General features: G+C 48.9%; 1 protein-coding gene across 1 annotated transcript in view; it reads right to left on the minus strand.

The window, feature by feature from the left end:
- The window catches only part of PGS1 (phosphatidylglycerophosphate synthase 1), a 116239-nt gene that overhangs the window by 54730 nt on the left and 41214 nt on the right, over positions 1-20295 (minus strand). Inside the window, exons 2-5 of the mRNA XM_073606912.1 lie at positions 14185-14386; positions 10161-10238; positions 9276-9363; positions 6101-6290 (exon numbers count right to left, since the gene is read on the minus strand). Coding sequence (XP_073463013.1) covers positions 6101-6290; positions 9276-9363; positions 10161-10238; positions 14185-14386 — 558 coding nt within the window. The remainder of the gene's footprint in view (positions 1-6100; positions 6291-9275; positions 9364-10160; positions 10239-14184; positions 14387-20295) is intronic.

Consider the following 20295-nt stretch of genomic DNA (forward strand, 5'->3'; position numbering starts at 1 on the left):
CAGTGATGACATCAGGACACGTGAAGTCAGTCTCCTCTCACTGCCCTCCACTGGAAGATTTCCCCTCTATTCTTCTTTTTAAAATTTTGGATTTTCCTTCACTTTCTGTCGCAGTTACAATGGTCACCAGGAGTGAGTTTCCACAGTGGGGCCATTTCTTCCAGACCTGTGTAGTAATCCAGTGTAATAAAGACCGCTCACTGCTGCTCCCTCTCCTTGTGCAGAGTGACTGGTCTTGTCTCCGCCCCCTCCTGTAGTTTTCTGCAGGCAGCCTGTAGTAGGTGGAGCCTGCTGGGCCCCTCCTACAGCTCTGCTCTCTCTCCTTGTGCAGGGTGACTGGTCTTGTCTCCGCCCCCTCCTGTAGTTTTCTGCAGGCAGCCTGTAGTAGGTGGAGCCTGCTGGGCCCCTCCTACAGCTCTGCTCTCTCTCCTTGTGCAGGGTGACTGGTCTTGTCTCCGCCCCCTCCTGTAGTTTTCTGCAGGCAGCCAGTAGTAGGTGGAGCCTGCTGGGCCCCTCCTACAGCTCTGCTCTCTCTCCTTGTGCAGGGTGACTGGTCTTGTCTCCGCCCCCTCCTGTAGTTTTCTGCAGGCAGCCAGTAGTAGGTGGAGCCTGCTGGGCCCCTCCTACAGCTCTGCTCTCTCTCCTTGTGCAGGGTGACTGGTCTTGTCTCCGCCCCCTCCTGTAGTTTTCTGCAGGCAGCCAGCAGTAGGTGGAGCCTGCTGGGCCCCTCCTACAGCTCTGCTCTCTCTCCTTGTGCAGGGTGACTGGTCTTGCCTCCACCCGTTCTTTAGTTGATTGTAATGGGTGGGGCCTGAGCCCTTGCCACAGCTTTTCTCTCTCTCTCCTTGTGCAGGGCGACTGGTCTTTTCTCCGCCCCCTTCTGTAGCTTTCTGCAGGCAACCTGCTGGGCCCCTCCCACAGCTCTGCTCTCTCTCCTTGTGCAGGGTGACTGGTCTTGCCTCCACCCGTTCTTTAGTTGTTTGTAATGGGTGGGGCCTGAGCCCCTCCCACAGCTTTTCTCTCTCTCTCCTTGTGCAGGGCGACTGGTCTTTTCTCCGCCCCCTTCTGTAGCTTTCTGCAGGCAGCCTGCTGGGCCCCTCCTACAGCTCTGCTCTCTCTCCTTGTGCAGGGTGACTGGTCTTGTCTCCGCCCCCTCCTGTAGTTTTCTGCAGGCAGCCAGCAGTAGGTGGAGCCTGCTGGGCCCCTCCTACAGCTCTGCTCTCTCTCCTTGTGCAGGGTGACTGGTCTTGCCTCCACCCGTTCTTTAGTTGATTGTAATGGGTGGGGCCTGAGCCCTTGCCACAGCTTTTCTCTCTCTCTCCTTGTGCAGGGCGACTGGTCTTTTCTCCGCCCCCTTCTGTAGCTTTCTGCAGGCAACCTGCTGGGCCCCTCCCACAGCTCTGCTCTCTCTCCTTGTGCAGGGTGACTGGTCTTGCCTCCACCCGTTCTTTAGTTGATTGTAATGGGTGGGGCCTGAGCCCCTCCCACAGCTTTTCTCTCTCTCTCCTTGTGCAGGGTGACTGGTATTTTCTCTGCCCTCTTCTGTAGCTTTCTGCAGGCAACCTGCTGGGCCCCTCCCACAGCTCTGCTCTCTCTCCTTGTGCAGGGTGACTGGTCTTGCCTCCACCCGTTCTTTAGTTGTTTGTAATGGGTGGGGCCTGAGCCCCTCCCACAGCTTTTCTCTCTCTCTCCTTGTGCAGGGCGACTGGTCTTTTCTCCACCCCCTTCTGTAGCTTTCTGCAGGCAGCCTGCTGGTCCCCTCCCACAGCTCTGCTCTCTCTCCTTGTGCAGGGTGACTGGTCTTACCTCCACCCGTTCTTTAGTTGTTTGTAGTGGGTGGGGCCTGCTGAGCCCCTCCCACAGCTTTTCTCTCTCTCTCCTTGTGCAGGGTGACTGGTCTTTTCTCCGCCCCCTCCTGTAGTTTTCTGCAGGCAGCCTGCTGGGCCCCTCCCACAGCTCCGCTCTCGCTCCTTTTGCAGGATGACAGGTCTGGTCTCCGGCCCCTCCTGTAGTTTTCTGTAAGTAGCCTGTAGTGGGTGGGGCCTCGTGTGTCACTCCCACAGCTTTTCAATGGGTGTGGCCAGCTGAGCCCCTCCCACAGCTCTGCTCTCTCTCCTTATGCAGCGTGACTGGTCTCCGCCCCCCTCCTTTAGTTGTTTGTAGTGGGTGAGGCCTGGTAAGCTCCTCCCACAGCTCTGCTTTCTCTCCTTGTGCAGGGTGACTGGTCTTGTCTCCATCCCCTCTTGTAGTTTTCTGCAGGCAGCCTGCAGCGGGTGGGGCCTGATGTGTCCCTCCCACAGCTCTGCAATAGGTGGGGCCTGCTGAGCCCCTCCCACACCTCTGCTCTCTCTCCTTGTGCAGGGTGTCTCCATCCCCTCTTGTAGTTTTCTGCAGGCAGCCTGCAGTTGGTGGAGTCTGTTGGGCACCTCCCACAGCTGTGTTTTCTCTCCTTGTCACCGTCCCTCCTCAAGTTGTCTGTAGTGGGTGGAGCTTGCTGGGCCCCTCCCACAGCTCATTGTCTGCATTAAGGTAAAAAACAAAACAAAAAAAACCTTCTGCATGCGCCACCCCCCACCACCGCCGCCCCTTATACTTACTTGAGCCCAATCGCGATCCAGCGATGTGGATGACAGCAGAGGCTCTCCTGGCTCTCTCCCTCCTCATTGGCTAAGAGACAGCAGCCAGAGACATTGGCTCCTGCTGTCATTCACAGCCAGTCAGGAGGGAGAGGGGCGGAGCTGAGCCAGGCTCTGTGCGTCAATGGACACACAGAGCGGGGTTTGGGAATGAGCATGTACAAGTGGCCCCCCATAGAAAGTGGCTTGCTATAGGGGCACTTGGCTGGGGGGGGAGGAGCCAGATAAAAGGAGGATCAGGGCTGTTCTGTTGCAAAACCATTACACAAACCAAGTATAACAAGTTTATGATTACAAAAGGTTTTGGGCAATACTGGAAATACTGGATCGGTTTGATCACCGGCATGGGATTCTTTTAAAGGCAAAGGGGAAAAGAAATCTGGGTACAACTTTTGGGCAATGCTGGGAAATGTTTACATAAGAGTTTTGTAATACAATATGTTCTATAATAAGGATCCTTCTGCATATTACCTGCATGCTTCTACTTGTTACTGTAATAAGGGTGTTTCTGAATACTTCTAATCTGTTTATCTTATAGCTGCCGCTAAAAGCCATTCATTACATGGAATTTATCGTCTTATAAAAAGGATAATTAAAAACATGTTTAAGGGATGAGAACATTGCATTCTGGGGGAAAAGAGGTTGTAAACCGGTTCACAGCTGAATTCCAAGCAAACAGCTTAACCTTTATTCTGAAATACAGAATTCGTCCAATGTCTAGCCTTTGTATGTGAACCGTCCGGTCTGCCATAAGATTTGTCAATCCATATTAGCAGACGTGATTCAGACACCACAGACCTGTAACTGAACATCATCCCTTGTGATTGCATGGACAGTGACAGGTACTCTTTTACTGAGACATCTGGGGCCTATTAGACCCCAGATCTCTCCTCTGCCTTCCCACAGCATCTGATCAAACCAAGATCGGTTTTGCCCCGTACACACGAGTGGATTTTCCAATGCAATTACGCTCGAGCTTGGCTTGCATACACGCACGGTCACACAAAAGTTCTCTGAACTTTCGACCGTCAAGAACGCGGCGACGTACAACACTACGACGAGCCGAGAAAATGAAGTTCAATGCTTCCGAGCATGCCTCGAATTGTTCCGTAGGAATTTTGCGCGTCGGAATTTGTACAGACGATTGGGATTTCCGATCGGAACTTTTTTTCCGACCAAAAAATTTGAGAACATGCTCTCAATCTTTTGCTGCCCCCGAAATTCCACCAGCAAAAGTCCGATGGAGCGTACACACGATCGCATTTTCCAACCAAAAGCTCTCGTCGGACTTTTGCTGGCGGAATTTCCGATGGTGCGTACGCGGCATTTGATTAGATGCTTGTTAAAGCCGGTAATGGCTTGTTTATAGGTGACCGAAACCAGTAGTGACAAAATCCTGGTCGCTCCCGGTTTCTGACATCACACAGTGGGAGGGACATCAGTCGTTCCCCCCCCCCCCTACTGTGACCCAGGAATTGGATGCCGCCGGTCGCATCCTTACCAGCCAAGAAAAGGCGGGGGTGGTGGTGGTGGCGGCAGGAGGGGCGTGGGACCCCCTTCCACAGCCTGTAAAAGTAATCAAATGACTTCTTAGCCACCAGGATTACTCTGACATTAAGGCGTTGTGCACACTGGACGTTTTTTGACGTTTTTACAGCAGCCGTTTTGGGCTGTAAACGTTTTTTTCTACAGTCATTAAAGCGGATCTTCACTCATTTTTTTAAACTTCATCTCCGTGGCTTCTAAATATAGCACCGAGTTCTATATGGACCTTTATTTATTTATTTTTTTCCCCCTACCTTACGGTAAGTGGCCCGGCCTGTGTTCGGTCCCTGCGGCTGTGGGCGGGGATTTTGCGGGTATTCACGTCATTTCCTTTGATCGCCGCACTGTCTCCTGGGATCTCGTGTCATTCATCCCAGGAGTCAGTGCGGAGACCCGCCGTGAAATCTCGAGTGATTTCAACAGACGTTGATGGCAATCTGAGCTGTTGACGGCGCTGCGGTTTCTGTTCACTGCGCATGCGCGAGATCGGGGATAGAACGGGCGGTGCATGCTGGTCGATCAGCAGCACCGTATCTTCGGAAGAGGATGCCTGTGGGCTTCACATGCCCACAGGAAAGATGACAACCATTAAAAGGAAAATATATACCATATTTATCGGCGTATAACATGCACTTTTTTCCCCTTAAGCTGACCGTGAGTGGAGCGATCGCCGGCCGCCGATATACAGATAGCCGAGTTTGAAAATGGCGCCGCCCAGTCCCGCCCTATGATGGACAAAGGGATGGGCGTGACTGTGAGCGGAGCTAGCCGAACCTAGTACACTCGGCTATCTGTATATGGGCGGTGCTCGCTACGCTCACAGTCACGCCCATCCCGGACGCGACTACGAGTGGAGCCGAAAGTGGCCGAGAGCCGCCGCAAGTCACGGCTATGTATTTCGGCGCCGGCGGCGCCATTTTCAAACTGCAGTGACACTGACAAGTCACTGCAGTTTAGCTGCAGCCTGGGCAAGGCTGCAAATGGACACAGACAAAGCTGCAAGGCTGCAAATGACACCAAGACTGCAAATGACTGCAAGGCTGCAAATGACACTGGACAAGCATGCAGATGGACGCTGTGCAAGGCTGCATTGATGGGCATTTATATGTAATTTTTTTTCCTTAAAACATTTTTTTCCTCAAAATTCCCTCCTAAACTTGGGGTGTGTGTTATACGCCGGCGCGTGTTATACGCCGATAAATACAGTAACTTTTTTTTATCTGAGAAAACAGAGAGCAGTAAGCTCGAAAAACGGAACCAGTAAGTTCGATATTTTACTATATCAAACATTGTCATTTTGCAAAAAAAAAAAAAAAAATGTTAGAGACAGTGAAACACCGCTTTAAACTCTCCATCATGTTATCCTAGGTGTCCATGCACACATAGGCTGTTACCAGCAGTTTTGGGCAGTGACGTTTTTTGAGCAGTAAAAAAACCCAAAACTAGTGGGTTCTGAGAGACGTTTTTCAGCTGTAAAAACGCTCAAACGCTGACAAACGTCGATAAACGCTCAAAAACCAGCGTTTTGACAATATAGTGTACCTGCTCCCCCATCACCCATGGTGGTTCCTTCTTGCCCTGTAGTACGTGTGAACTGCTGGGAGGAACTATATCATATGTCGGGGGAGAAGGTATTCAAAAACGCTAAGAAGAGTGTAAAACGTGAAATAAATGAGGAGCAGAAAAGTGGCGGCTTATCAACACACAGGTTTTGCCAGAAAGGTAAGTATACTGCGTCTTCTTTTAGAGAATCCCTTGAGAGTAGACGTGACCCAAAATATAAGCTTAGCTTTAAGTACTGTCTGATGGAAGAAGTCCTGATAGGTGATGGACCTCTAGTCTCCGCCTATATACTGCTCCAACCAATTAGAATGCCTGTATCTAGAGTGGTCCTTTTGCTGTGTCTCTGGTGCTCTTACCCACTAAGGATGACGTTGTCATCAAACAGATAGACCTTCATGTGCTGCAGGCCGATGGTCTCGTTAAACCTCTCCGGTGTCAGCGCTCGCAGGAGGCCACGCAAGTTTGGCGTATGGAAGAGGGACACGCGCACTCTGTCCGGGAATTTACGCAGTAGAGGGAGCAACATGCTGCGGGAATTCCTCTTACCTGTAATTGAAATTGCACAGAAAGTTTAATAAAAATTATTCCATGCAGCCGGCTTGAAATGACAGACCTGTGATTTACAGGACAACTCCACCTTTGAAGAGACCCTGTCACCATTCATTTTAACCACAATCTTCCCATAATATTATATGTGCATGTGTTTTATTCATGTTATATACCTGTAAAAGCCTCCCTTGTGTAGACACCCAGACTGCTGCTGGGTGCCGCCATCTTGGATGTGATGTCAGCAGCTCCAACAGACTTAAGTGACACTCTCTTGCAGGCATCACTAAATGGTGGACTGCGGTCCGGATACGGACTGAGCCACTGTCCCCATCAGGACCCGTTGCACCATTTAGGAGGCACTTCTTTCCCTTCCAACCTCCACCGCTGTCATTCTCAAAGCAAAGCCGAGAGCAGGAGGCAGGATAGTAATGAACTGAGGGCAAAAGGCAGAGCCGCACTGGATAGAGGGTGGAGGGCTGGAAGTGCAGGAGTTAACTTTCTATGGATAGAGAGTGGAAGGGCAGGATACTTCTTGACTGAGTGCGGAAGGCACAGCAGCACCAGAATGAGGGCAGGAGCTGCACAACTTAACTTTGCAGATTAACCAGCAGGTGAATGGTTGCTAAGACGCAGGGCGGTCTTAGCAACCAATCACTTTATGGGTAATATGAGAAGTTAAACGCCAGCAGCTCCCACTCCCTCCATCCAGTGCTGTGCTGTGCCTCCCGCTCACCGCTCTGTCTAAAGTAGGTTAGTGAAGGGGGGTCAGAGGACACTACTGTAGGGGAAGGGGGGGGGGGATGTGAACGGGGTTGTGCTGGGGGTGGGGGGTGGATGTAAAGAGGGCAAAATGAAGCTTGTAGCTGTAAACTTTATTGAATGAATTTTAAATTGATTTGCATTAATTCTTTCTACTTTGTATTGAATAAAGACTTTGTAAACTTTTCAATCATTCTAAGACCCCTTCTATTCATGTAGAAAGGATTTAGTGCTGTTAAAGTCCCATTATGACGGTTTTCTCTACCATGTAAAGAGGGCGGAGCACACTACTGTGGGGGAGGGTGTGATGTGAAAGCAGGGTGGGGGTGGGGGGGGGCAGTTTATTTTCTTTAATTTGTTTTGTTATCAAATGTTCCTCCTTTTGATACTCATTTGATAATACGCATGTTATTTTTTTATTTTTGTATACACAAAAATGGTTAATAAAAACTACCTGATTAAGAAAGGGGGGCAGTGCTGTGGGAGGTGGGTAATATAAAGGGGGGCAGTGCTGTGGGAGGTGGGTAATATAAAGGGGGGCAGTGCTGTGGGAGGTGGGTAATACAAAGGGGGGCAGTGCTGTGGGAGGTGGGTAATATAAAGGGGGCAGTGCTGTGGGAGGTGGGTAATACAAAGGGGGGCAGTGCTGTGGGAGGTGGGTAATACAAAGGGGGGCAGTGCTGTGTGTGTGGGTTGAGGTAAAGGGGGAGGCAGTGCTGTGGGGAATGTGAAGAGGGCAGTGCACACTACTGTGTTTGGGGGGAGGGTTTGTGATGTGACAGGGGGGCAGTGCTGTAGGGGGGTGATATAAAGGGGGGGCAGTGCTGTAGGGGGGATGTGAAGGGGCAGAGCGCACTACTGTAGTGAGAGGGTGTGATGTAGAAGGGACAGTGCTGTTGAGGGAGGAGGTTGATGTAAAGGGGGGCAGTGCTGTAGGGGGATGTGAAGGGAGAGGGGCAGGGGACACTACTGTAGGGGAAAGGGGGGCAGAGTGATGTGAAGGGGGTTGTGCTGGAGTGGGGGGTGGATGTAAAGAGGGCAAAGTACACTACTGTGGGGAAGGTTGTAATGTGAAAGGGGGCAGTGCTTTGGGAGGTGGGTGATATAAAGGGGGGCAGTGCTGTGTATGTCGGGGGGGGGGTTGATGTAAAGTGGCGGGCAGTGCTGTGGGGGACGTTAAGCGGGCAGTGCACACTACTGTGATTGGGGGGTGGGGGTTTGTGATATGACAGGGGGGGCAGTGCTGTGAGGGGAAGGGGTTGCTGTAAAGGGGGAGCAGTGATGTAGAGTTATGTGAAAGGGCAGAGCACACTTCTGTGTTTGTGGGGGGGTTTGTGATGTGACAGAGGGGCAGTGCTGTAGGGGGGATGCGAAGGGGCAGAGCACACTACTATGTTGGGGGGGGTTTGTGATGAGGCGGGGGGGGCAGCGCTGTAGGGGGCAGAGCACACTACTGTAGGGAGAGGGTGTGACATGAAAGGGGGGCAGTACTGTGGGGGGAAAGCACACTACTGTGTTTGGGGGGGGTTGTGATGTGACAGAGGGGCAGATATAGAGAAAAACACTACAGTAAAGATAATGGATATGGTGGTAAAACAAAAAATGATGGATAAATGATGACTAAAATAATCAGTAAAACTCACTTTGGGGCATGTGAAGGGGGCAGTACACACTACTGTGTTTGGGGGGGGGGTTGTGATGTGACGGGGGGGCAGTGCTGTAGGGGGGCCAGTGCTGTGTGGGGGGGGGGGTTGATATAAAGGGGGAGCAGTGCTGTGGGGGGATGTGAAGGGGCCATTCACACTATCGCGGCGGGGGAGGGGGGGTTATTGGACGAGGTGTTGTTATGTGAGAGGTGGCAGTGCTGTAGGTGGAGGATCTGATTTGCTGCTACGGTCACCAAAAAAAAGCTTGCACACATCAAGGGGAATTTATCAAAACTAGAACAGATGTGCATGGCAACCAATCAGCTTCTATCTTTTATTTTCAAAGAAAGCTTTATCACCGGAAATCTACTTGAAAGGTGGAGTTGTACTTTAAGCAGGCCGTGTCACACCACAAATGACATCACACTGATCACAGGCTGCGTGCCACCATCCTCTTATGTGATGAGAGAGTGTTTACAGTGATTACCATCTGACTGCCTGTTATCACATCAGAGGGAGGTGCCATAAACCTGTTCCCAGGGAGGGGGTGGGGTGGGGGTGGGGGGGTGTCACTGACCCCGCGATCCTCGGGTGTAGTCCAGCAGTATAGACACCTGCAGGTCTTCCGACTCCGTACCGCACAGCGCGTCTTCTAAACAGTCCACCTGGCAAGAGAAGATTTAAAGTCAAAATCACCCAAACATTAAAATTTAACCCTAAAAATGCTGAAGTCTGAATCCTCCCTCCGGCCTCCCCTCCAGTCTTGCACAGTTGTACCGGCTCCTCTCCTGGACTGCAATTTCATGTGCACACTGTGAGCTTCTCACCATGTGCATTAAAACTTGTAGCAAGTCAGTAAGAGCCCCCCCCCCCCCCTCATTTCCTGGCTGCAGAACATACAGCATCACCTACCAATTTCCTCCCAAGCCCGACTATCTCTGGCCCCGCCCCTTTTCACTCATTGGATTTCAGTACTTTCAATCGCGTGGGCTCTGGATCACGTGTGGGCGTTACCATGGCTTCAGGATCTATGTACCCTCCCACCACACATGACCTGCCTGCATTACATACAGAAGCACAGATGCCTAGTGATGATGTCATTGGGTATAAAATAACATATTTTATTGATTGGGAGATATTACCATTACTTCCTGTACCAGGTAGCACCAATCAGGGGAGACCTGCCCAAAAAAATCTGTCAGATTGGAGCCTTCATCCTCATATGTCAGTATCCTCATTTCCCATCACTTTATGTCTCTAGTGGCACCAGTCACCCGAATAAGAATCCTCCAAAACGGGGACACAGACAGCAGTAAAAGTCAGACAGAGGTGCTAATCCTCGCACTATAAAAAAAAAAAAAAAAAAGACGCCTTGGCTAGACTTGAGTAAATCTATTTCTAAATAGAAAACGACTGTCTGTGAACCCCTCATGTAGGTGCGGACTTCAAACCTGCTGCTCACCAGCTCTTGTTCCAGAGGTCCGGTCCCAAGGTACAGCGATGCCATAGTTATCCGCCTCTTAGCAGCATTCACCTGGGCCTGAGGTGGGAGGGAAAGGTGACAAGTAGAGTTTATGCCGGACTTAGAGAATATTACAAGGTAAATATACGGTCAGGATATTTAAACAGGACCTGCGGTTAAAGCGGAGTTCCAGGGATTCAGCTACTTTGTAAAAACTGCAGGCATACCAGGAGTTCTGTCTAACGAGGTGCCTGCCGGCCTCATAGATTTGAGCTCCATCATCGCTCACTGTGTTCTTAAGTTCCCTCAAGAGCAGAGTCGCTGAAACTGCTTTGCCTGCCCCTCCCCTCCCCCTGAACATTCACAGAAGCCTTTGTATTTTGTAAATAAGTTCACATAAAGGCTTCTGTGAATGGACAGCAGAGCAGAGGGGGAAGTATAGCTGCTTCTCTCTTCTCACAGCCGGAGTGTATCCTCCGGGAGTACAATAAGCCTATCACATATAAGTAGTAGAGATAAGTCCAATTAGGTGCATGTCACCTCCGGGACCTAACTCATTGGGGTTGATTTACTAAAACTGGAGAATGCAAAATCTGGTGCAGCTCTGCACAGAAACCAATTAGCGTCCTGTTTTTTTTTGGTCAAAGCTTATCTGAACAAGCTGAAGCTAGAAGCTGATTGGCTGCCATGCACAGCTGCACCAGATTTTGCACTCTCCAGTTTTAGCAAAATCAACCCCTGAGTGTGCCCACACTTATTGTAAAGTTGCTGAATTCCTGGAATTTGGCTTTAAAACTTAGAAAAGGGCAATTATACATCCAAGCTCTAGGCCAGTGATATGCAATTAGCGGACCTCCAGCTGTTGCAGAACTACAAGTCCCATGAGGCATAGGAAGACTCTGACAGCCACAAGCATGACACCCAGAGGCAGAGCATGATGGGACTTGTAGTTTTGCAACAGCTGGAGGTCCGCTAATTGCTTATGCCTGCGTCTAGGCTATACTTTTGGTTGGTCATGTAGTCAGTGGTGTCGCTACGGGGGTGGTGGGGGGTGGTGCGGATCGCTCCCGGGTCAGAGGGGTGACAACAGGGGCAGCTGCAAACTGACCGTTCGGTGACAGGGGAGCAAAGAGGAAGCAGGAGGTGGTGGCGGCTGCAGCCTTAAACCCCGGAAGTAGCTCATTTGGCAGAACAGGTCGGAGTTTTGGGCTGTGATCACGCTACACCCAGCTGGCAAAAAAAGAAAAAAAGCAGGGGGGCTGCGGGATGGTGAGAGTCCGGGGTCATTTTTTTTGGTGGGGGGGTGGATCTCCTGGTGTAGTATGGGGGGGATGGAGGAACCCCCCTCTATCTTTCTCTCACACAAACCCTACCCCCCCTCTCTCACCTCCTCTTTATATTCCCCCCACTCTCTCACACCACTCTTCCCTTACCCCCCCTCCTCTTTCCCCTGCTTTCATTTCTCTCTTTTCCCATCTCTCCCATCCCTCCTTCCTATTCCTACTTCTTATGCTAGCGGGGGGGGGGGGGGGGGGGGGTAGGGGGGCGGCACTGTGGTAGGCTAGTGAAGGAGGTGACACCATGTTTTACCGCACCAGGTAACACCAACCCTAGTGACGCCACTGCATGCGGTGTCTCTGACGAAGCCTCTTTGGGGCAGACGTCAAAAGTCTGTTCAAGTAGAAGATGCCAGTTGATGTTTCTTGCTACACCATCTCCTGGTGTCAGTTTGCCGGGATTCTCCACAGTGCCAGGCTCAGGATCTCTGGGGATGTATCTTTGGGGAATGCAGGGGAGACAGATTCCGGTGTAATCTAATGAAGGAACTATTGTAAAGAGATCCTGTGCTTCAGCCATCCATGGCACAATGTCCACTTTAAGCCCCTCGGCACCCCATCACCACCCCTCCTTTGGTCATGGCGGGTCTGTTGCGGTACAATGTGTCTGCTATAGCTAAGCTCTGGCATGAATCATACTTTTCTCCCCGAGGACACAGACGTCCAGCTAGCCTTTTCCATGGTCTACTGGAGAAACTTGTGGAGGCCAATTAACCATCTCTGGCAGCATAACTGGCGGTCCCAGCATCTGCTAATCCAGCAAGGCCGCGTTATATGCCTGACCTGCCTGTACCGCATGTGAGTGCATCTCATATGGATTTAATATTACAATTGTTTTTAGTGACACAATATCAGTAATAGCTCCTTTCTCTTTTATTGTTTTCAGCGGTTATAATGCACCACCGGTGCTGCTGGCAGAAACGCGTGGTCTACTTGTGCCATACGCTTCTATATGAACACATATCAACCATCTTCATGGACTAACTGGAGCAGAGCTCATGAATGTTTGTTACTTTTTTTTTTTCATTAAAGTCACCATAAGATCCGCTTTTACTAAAAGAGAAGCTTTTTTTGGGCACACTTCTCCTGTGGGTCACAGGAGCACACTTACTTTTGCCCTCCTGTGACCCAGAGTCAGCTTATAGCGGGTCATTGCTTGCTGTCAGCTGACGTGGCAGAGCTGATCCATGGATACCGACAATATTGTCAGGATCTGTCCAGCTGCTATGTTGACAGTCGGCATCCCATCTTAGGAGGCAGATTAGAGCCAGAGGTAGCTGCTCCTGCCTCCCACTACCCAGCCCGGAGCTCCAGTGAGAGCTGAAGGAGCAGAGCGGAAAGCAGTGACCGACAGTCATTGCTCTCCGCTCCGAAGAGAAGACGGAGAAATGATCTTGTGATCTCGAAGGATATCGACAATATTGTTGGGATTCTCCCAGCTGCTATATTGACAGGTGGGCTCCTCATCATAGCACGCAGCTTAAAGCTGGAGGTGGCTGCTCTCATCCCCCTCCCCAGCCCAGCGCTCCAGTGACCGCTGAAGGAGCAGAGCAGAGAGCGGCGACTGATAGTCACCGCTCTCTGCACCAAAGAAGACAGAGAAGTGATTATGTGATCGATCATTGTCCCGCCGAGCCGGTATCCTCTGATTACAGTTTCTGGGTGAGTGAGAGATACGCCTTCATGAAACATTATGGTCTCTCTCTCTCTTTTTTTTTTTTTACATAATTCCATATTTTAGCTTCACATATCTGGATAATTAACAGCATGCAATTGACTCCCTCTGTTCTAGCTCCCTGTGTGAAAAGCATCGCTATATACCCCAATGAGCTGAAAATGGAACTGTATCTGTTTGTTCAATGCTTTACAAATATTTTCATTTTATTGATAAATATTTATGATAACATGCTATTAATATATACTTATGTAAAAATTCATGCATTAATGTCTGTATACATGGTGTATTCAATTTTTATCTATGTAATTATATAATCTATACAGTACTAATTGATGTTTCATCTGTAGAATTCACACAACGCCATATTGTGCTATCTTCAAGGCCCTGACGAAACGGCACTGTCCGCGAAACGCGTAGGCCACATTTCTATTAATTGTTGGGGACCTGCACACCCTGAATTCAAACTTAATCGTACAAACTGTAATGTACTTTTTTCAACTGTTTTTATAGTAAATAAAATTGTCTTATTTTTTCATAAGTTTATTATTGTATTTCATTTGTTCATTCTCCTCAGAAGCACAATTAGAGTCCCATCCAGTTCTATATATTTTTTTGACACATAGTTACATATCTTCCCGGGATGGTGCCTCTGTAGAAGTATTAGTATTTGACGCTCACCCCACCCCTACATATGTGATCGATCAGTTCTCGGTCTTACAGCCGACAAGGGAGAGCTGCAGCATAGAGGCGAGAATAGATGCTTTTTTTTTTTTTTTTATAAACCCCAAACTTCTCCTTTAATTCCAATCAAACTTTATACGGATACATTAGACAGGAATATTTGTGACTACTAGTCACCGACAGAATATACGCATGCTGAGGATCAAACAATGAATGAATCATGGATTACGGCTTTCCTAAATTGTGTCATTCGCCAGAGAACAGACAGGAAAATATTAAGGAGGGTGACTCTCCTCATCCAACCCCCCCCCCCCCGGGGACTACTTACTTTCATGACCTGGTAGAACTCTGTTGGAGTGGAAAGAATCTTCACGTTTGAGCTGGAGATGCCGAATTCGGGTACCAGGCTCCCAACCCATTGGAATCTGTGCGCTCCTCGTGGGCAGACGCAGCCGAGAGGCGGAGGGCATTGGGTAGTGGTCGGTGGGACAGAGGGAGCCACAAGAGGTGCCAGAAGAAACAAGGGAGTCCTGGAAAATATCAAAATTTTTATAGATAAATATGCTAAAAAGTAATATAAGCTGAACACAAGTGAGTCCTGGAAAATATCAACACTTTTAATGATAAATATGCTATAAGTAATATAAGCTGAGCACAAGCTCACACAGGCAGCCAGTAACACGGGGACAATAGAAGCCAAAATATAAGGGACAAATCCGGCTCTCTTCCTCATGCAAATACGAGGCCTTTCTTGGTATGGGGGAGCATGCGTCTCAGTCCCCTTCCTCACAGAGCTCGTGACTGGTAAATTGGCCCAGGATTATCACATGGGAGTGGGGAAAATGACTACAACTCAGTGTAAGCTCTGACAAGTTGTGTTTGGAGCTTACACAGGAATTTCTTTGCCTGGTAACAGGCTCCTAACCTCCTGTGCTCTCTGCCTGCAACGCTCAGGGTTCTCCTTGCTGGAGGTGAAGCTGTACCTGAAGACTTACACTGCAAGGATCTCCCTGCTTCATTCATACTGTGGAGCTCTGCTTCCTCCATCTCTTCAGTTGCTGCTTGACCATCACCCCACCATTCATCAGATTATTGGGAGGGGGGGGGCAGCTCTGAAATGAGGAGCATTGCTCCTCTTACCAAGATGGCCGCCTCCACAGTGCAGAACCAGATATGCAAATCAGAAAAAGGAAAAACATCAGCAGCATGGAGAGCACAGGCAATACTAGGGGCCTGTCCCTTGTTTCCTTTATTGGGCACAGCTTTCACATGTTCATGTCCTCGTTAAGGCATAGCTAAACGCCAACATTTCATATTACAGCTTACCGGTCCCTGAGATGGGATGGCTGCATTAGATTTTTGTTTTTTTTATAAGTTTTTTCTTTTCATTTTCACCCGGGGATCCTGCCAATAACACATCTCTTGGATTATGCTTACAACGCTCACTCGTTGTACTGCATCTATAGAGGATCAGCATTGTCTCCCTAAGACAGGTCTACAAAACACCATTCTCTCTCCTTTTCTTTATAGCATAGGAGGGAGGTGTTCTGTTCTCATAAGAGAGATAAGATTGCAAAGTACACAGGACAGCACTGGATTTCTGGAAAGGATCACTGACTGAACTGTATCTATGAAGCAGCATTGTCACCCTAGGACAGGATGTGTGTTAAGAGTACATAATAGGGATCGACTGATATCGTTTTTTCGATGCCGATAGGAGACTGATATTTTGGCAACCTCTCAGGCTGATAGCCGATATTGTCTGCCGATATTCTGTACATGTAAAATAATATATATATATATTTTTTTATCACTGTTATTGCTGTCACAAGGAATGTAAACATCCCTTGTGACAGTAATAGGCAGTGACAGGTACTCTTTATGGAGGGATCGGGGGTCTGTAATCCTCTGCACTTATTCAAAACGTCAAGATCGGCGTTTTTGAATGCTTGCTATTTTTTAAAACTGGCGCCTTTAAGATGCCAGTAATCCGGGAAGTGATGTCATGACATCACTTCGGCGGGGTTACTAGATCTGAGACCCGAACGAAGCATCGGCTTTGTTCGGGTCTTCGGCCAGCCGGTGGATGCGCCGGCTGGTTGCTCAGGCCTCCCAGTGGGACAGGAGAGCCCGAGTGAGCGGCAGGAGGGGGGGATGTCCCCTCCTGCTGTTTGTAATAATAGCCGAGTGGCTGCTGAGCCGCATCGGTTGTCATTACAATAAAGCCAACCGTCTGCTCTAAAGAACGGTGTCGGGTGATGCCTGCAGCTGCAGGCATCACCCCGGTAAAACCCCTTAAAGCAATATTGGTAATATCAGGCTAGTTTGCTACCGATGCTGTTTTTTTTCAGAAAATGCCGATATTGGCCTGCAATAATCGGCCTTACCGATAATCGGTCGATCCCCACTACATTACACCTCCCGTCATTTCTCCCCTCCATAACAGAGCACAGGAAGTTGTGTGTAGATACGGAGCGCTGCATTCCCAGCCCGATTGGAATGTAAGAGGCTATGTCAAACGGCCTCAGCCAGCGCTGCTCTACCAACCACACCCCCCTCCAACACGTTTTACCCCACCCACCAGGGCTTGGTCACAGAGGTCAGTGAATCATGTCGGGGGGAGGTTGGGCAGATTTGTGGAAGAGCGTTGGCTGAGGCCATTTGCCATCTCCTTCTACACTCTGGGGTTGGAGAGCAGTGCACCCTATCTACACACACTTTGTCACCGCTGGATGAGTGAGCACCCCATGTCTGAGGTCCAAGGGAATCGTACCTTTACTCTTGCTAAAGCAGTGCGTGGGACGAAACGTATTGGGGGGTGGGGAGCAGAGCATTCCCTGGATGAGTTAGCCTGCACTTCGGTACCCCATTTCTGAAGACCAGGAGGATTGTACCCTTCCTCTTGCTTAGAGCAGTGCTCGGGACAAAATGTGTTGGGGGGGGAGCGAGCAGGGCTGGGAGAGTGGTGTACCCTATCTACACACAATTTGTCACCACTGGATGAGTGAGCCTGCACACCGGCACCCCATTTCTGAGGCCCAGGGTGACCATACCTTTCCTCTTAGAGTGGTGAGTAGGACGAAACATGTTGGGGGTGGAGCTGTGGAGCAGAACTGGGAGAGCGGCATTCACGATCTACACACACTTTGTCCCTGCTGGATGAAGGAGCCTGCACTCCAGCATCCCATTTCTGAGGACCAGGAGGGGGGGGTGTACTTTTCCTCTTGCTTAGAGTGGCACTCCAAGCTTCATTCTGGGTCACAGAGAACACAGAAAGTTATCAGCTCACAGGTTTTCTGACACATTCACGGATAGTTATTAGCCTTTATAGCCCAGATTTGACAAACCTCTTTCAAAGGGAGCCATTACAAGGAGTTCATTGTTGGGGTTCACATACACTTTGAGGACAATAGCTTGCATTCTGCTGCAGTTTACATGGGCCGTCTTTGCTGGAGCCATAAAACTGCTGAGAAAGTGAAGCCAGAATCCTCGTCCTGATTATGTGGGCTTTACGGACAAAGCGTGAAACCCGATTGGCCACTCGGGACAACCATTCCATTTTAATCCCACGTTTCAGAGAAGAATGTACATTTATAGACAAGGGAAACGGTTGCCGTCAGTTTCATACTTTTCGGGATGTTCTGCTTTCTCTCAAAATTTTGAGCATTTCTCCCTTTAAAAGAAATGCAGGAGATTCCTGGTAAAGGCTCTCGGTATTGGGTAGAATAGTATCTCTACTGGGAAGTCCCGTAGTTTTCTTTTATTAGTCGTATCACCATCTGCTCAGAAACACAAGCGAAACGAGGAACCAGCGCATCAGACAGGAGGAAGATGGGGTTGGCTATTCCCCATAAAGTCATAAATCATGAAATCATACTACTGATAACACTGAGTGATATTGAAAAAGAAATGTCGGAAACATCAAGAGGTGCCCATTGAACTCTGCCCATCAAAGATAGCAAGCAATTGAGCTGCAAGTTTGAAAATGACTTGCTAAGCTATTGCTACACTTGCCTGGTTTCACAAGTTTGCTGCACAATTGCAGAAAGTCCGCATTGCATGACTCCAGATCAACTTTCTTTGAAAACATTCTGCAAGTCTGCTGCAAGTTCTGGTCCAGTTATGTTGTGCAATAGTCATCCCACCACAGGGGGTCACTGTGACTTGCAGAGCTCTTGCTGTAGACTCACCACTGCAACTTTGCTCTTGCTAGAGACTTGCCACGCAAATTTGATACAAGTTGTAAAAGTGTCAACTAGAACTTGTGCTTCAAGTACTCTGCAAGTGTACAACTTACCAGTGAAAATGTGCAGCAAGATAACAGATTTACAATTGAACACTGCCAAAAATTTGAGGCAAGTTGTCCTTGCTATGTGGGCTTATAGCACCTGCAACAAGAGATCACAAGGGGTTGCTGAGCAGAACTTACAACGTATCCCTGATGAGACTCTGTTCCGTCTTTTCAATCGTTTTCCTGCTTTCATTCACCTGGTTTAAATAAAAAAAAATAAAAAATGTCTTCTGAAAACCAACCCCACCTAACCCTGAGGTGTCCCTCATCAACATGGCTTCTGCAAGTGACAACTGGGGTGGTGTGCGCCAGCAATGCCTGGTGACCCAATTTTATGGCATCATCATGCCACTGTGGTTTTTAAGTTTCTAAGCCTTCCCCACTTCCATTTACCAGTTATAAAAAATAAATTAAAAAAAGCCTTCTAAAAAAACAACCTCTCCTAACTGAGGTGTCCCTCACTTAACATGGCTGCTGCAAGTGACAACTGGAGTGGTGTGTACCGACAATGCCTGGTGACCCCCTTCATGGCATTATCACGGCACTGCAGTTTTTAAGATTCTGAGGGGACCCAACTGTTGGACAGCCAATAGGAAGAGTCCACGTCACCCAGGCATCATCACGCTACTGTGGTTTTATTCCATTTACCATATATAAAATAAAATAAAAAAGCCTTCTGATAAGCAACCTCACCTAACTGAGGTGTCCTTCACCAACATGGCTTTCTGCAAGTGACAGCTGGGATGGTGTGTACCAACAATGGCTGGTGACCTCTTCATGGTATCATAATGGCACTGCAGTTTTTAAGATTCTGAGGGGACCCAACTGCTGGACAAGCAATAGGAAGAGTCCATGTCACCCAGGCATCATCGTGCCACTGTGGTTTTTAAGATTCAGAGCCTTCCCCCCTTCCAATCACGTTATAAAAAAAAATGCCTTCTGAAACCAACCTCTCCTGTGACTCACTGACATGGCTTCTGCAAGTGGCCACCTGGGGTGGTGTGTACCAACAACGCCTGGTGACCCCTTCATGGCATCATGCCACTTGGTTTTTAGGATTCGGAACCTTCCCTCCTTCCATTCACCCATTATAAAAAAAAAGCCTTCTGAGAGCTAACCTCACTTAACTCTCAGGTGTTCCTCACCTACATATTCCAGAGGGTAGTATTAAGGGCACCTCACCTACTATGTAACATGGCTTTGGCAGGTAACAACTGGGGTGGTGTGTGCCATCAATGCCTGGTGACCCCTTCATGGCATCATCACGGCACTGCAGTTTTTAAGATTCTGAGGAGACCCAACTGTTGGACAGCCAATAGGAAGAGTCCATGTCACCCAGGCATTATCATGCCACTGTGGTTTTTAAGATTCTGAGCCTTCCCCCCACCCCCCTTCCACTCACCATATATTTTAAAAAAAATCCTTCTGAAAACCAACCTCTCCTAACTCTGTCCCTCATTGACATGGCTTCAGAAAGTGACAACTGGGGTGGTGTGTACCAACCATGCCTGGTGACCCCTTCATGGCATCATCAAGGCACTGCAATTTTTTAAGATTATGAGGGGACCCAACTGCTGGACAGCCATGTCACCCAGGCATCATTACGCCATTTTGGTTTTTAAGATTCTGAGCTTTCCCCCCCTTCCATTCACCATATTTAAAAAAAAAAAGACTTCTAAGAACCAACCTCTCCTAACTCTGAGGTGTCCCTCATTGACATAGCTTCAGTAAGTGACAACTGGGGTGGTGTGTGCCAACGATGCCTGGTGACCCCCCTATGGCATCATCACGGCACTGCAGTTTTTAAGATTCTGAGGGGACATAACTGCTGGACAGCCAATAGGAAGAGTCCATGTCACCCAGGCATCATTACACTATTGTGTTTTTTAGGATTCTGAGCCTTGCCCCCTTCCATTCACCAGTTATAAAAAATAAAAAGCTTTCTGAAAACCAACCTCTCCTGTGACCCACCAACATGGCTTCTGCAAGTGGCAACTAGGGTGGTATGTGCCAACAATGTCTGGTGATCCCTTCATGCCATCACGCCACTTGGTTCTTAAGATTCTGAACCTTTCCCTCTTCCATTCAACCATTATAACAAAAGCCTTCTGAGAACCAACCTCACTTAACTCTCAGGTGTCCCTCACC

The sequence above is a fragment of the Aquarana catesbeiana genome, linkage group LG12, assembly GCF_042186555.1.
Source record: "Aquarana catesbeiana isolate 2022-GZ linkage group LG12, ASM4218655v1, whole genome shotgun sequence".
NCBI classification, from domain to species: domain Eukaryota; kingdom Metazoa; phylum Chordata; class Amphibia; order Anura; family Ranidae; genus Aquarana; species Aquarana catesbeiana.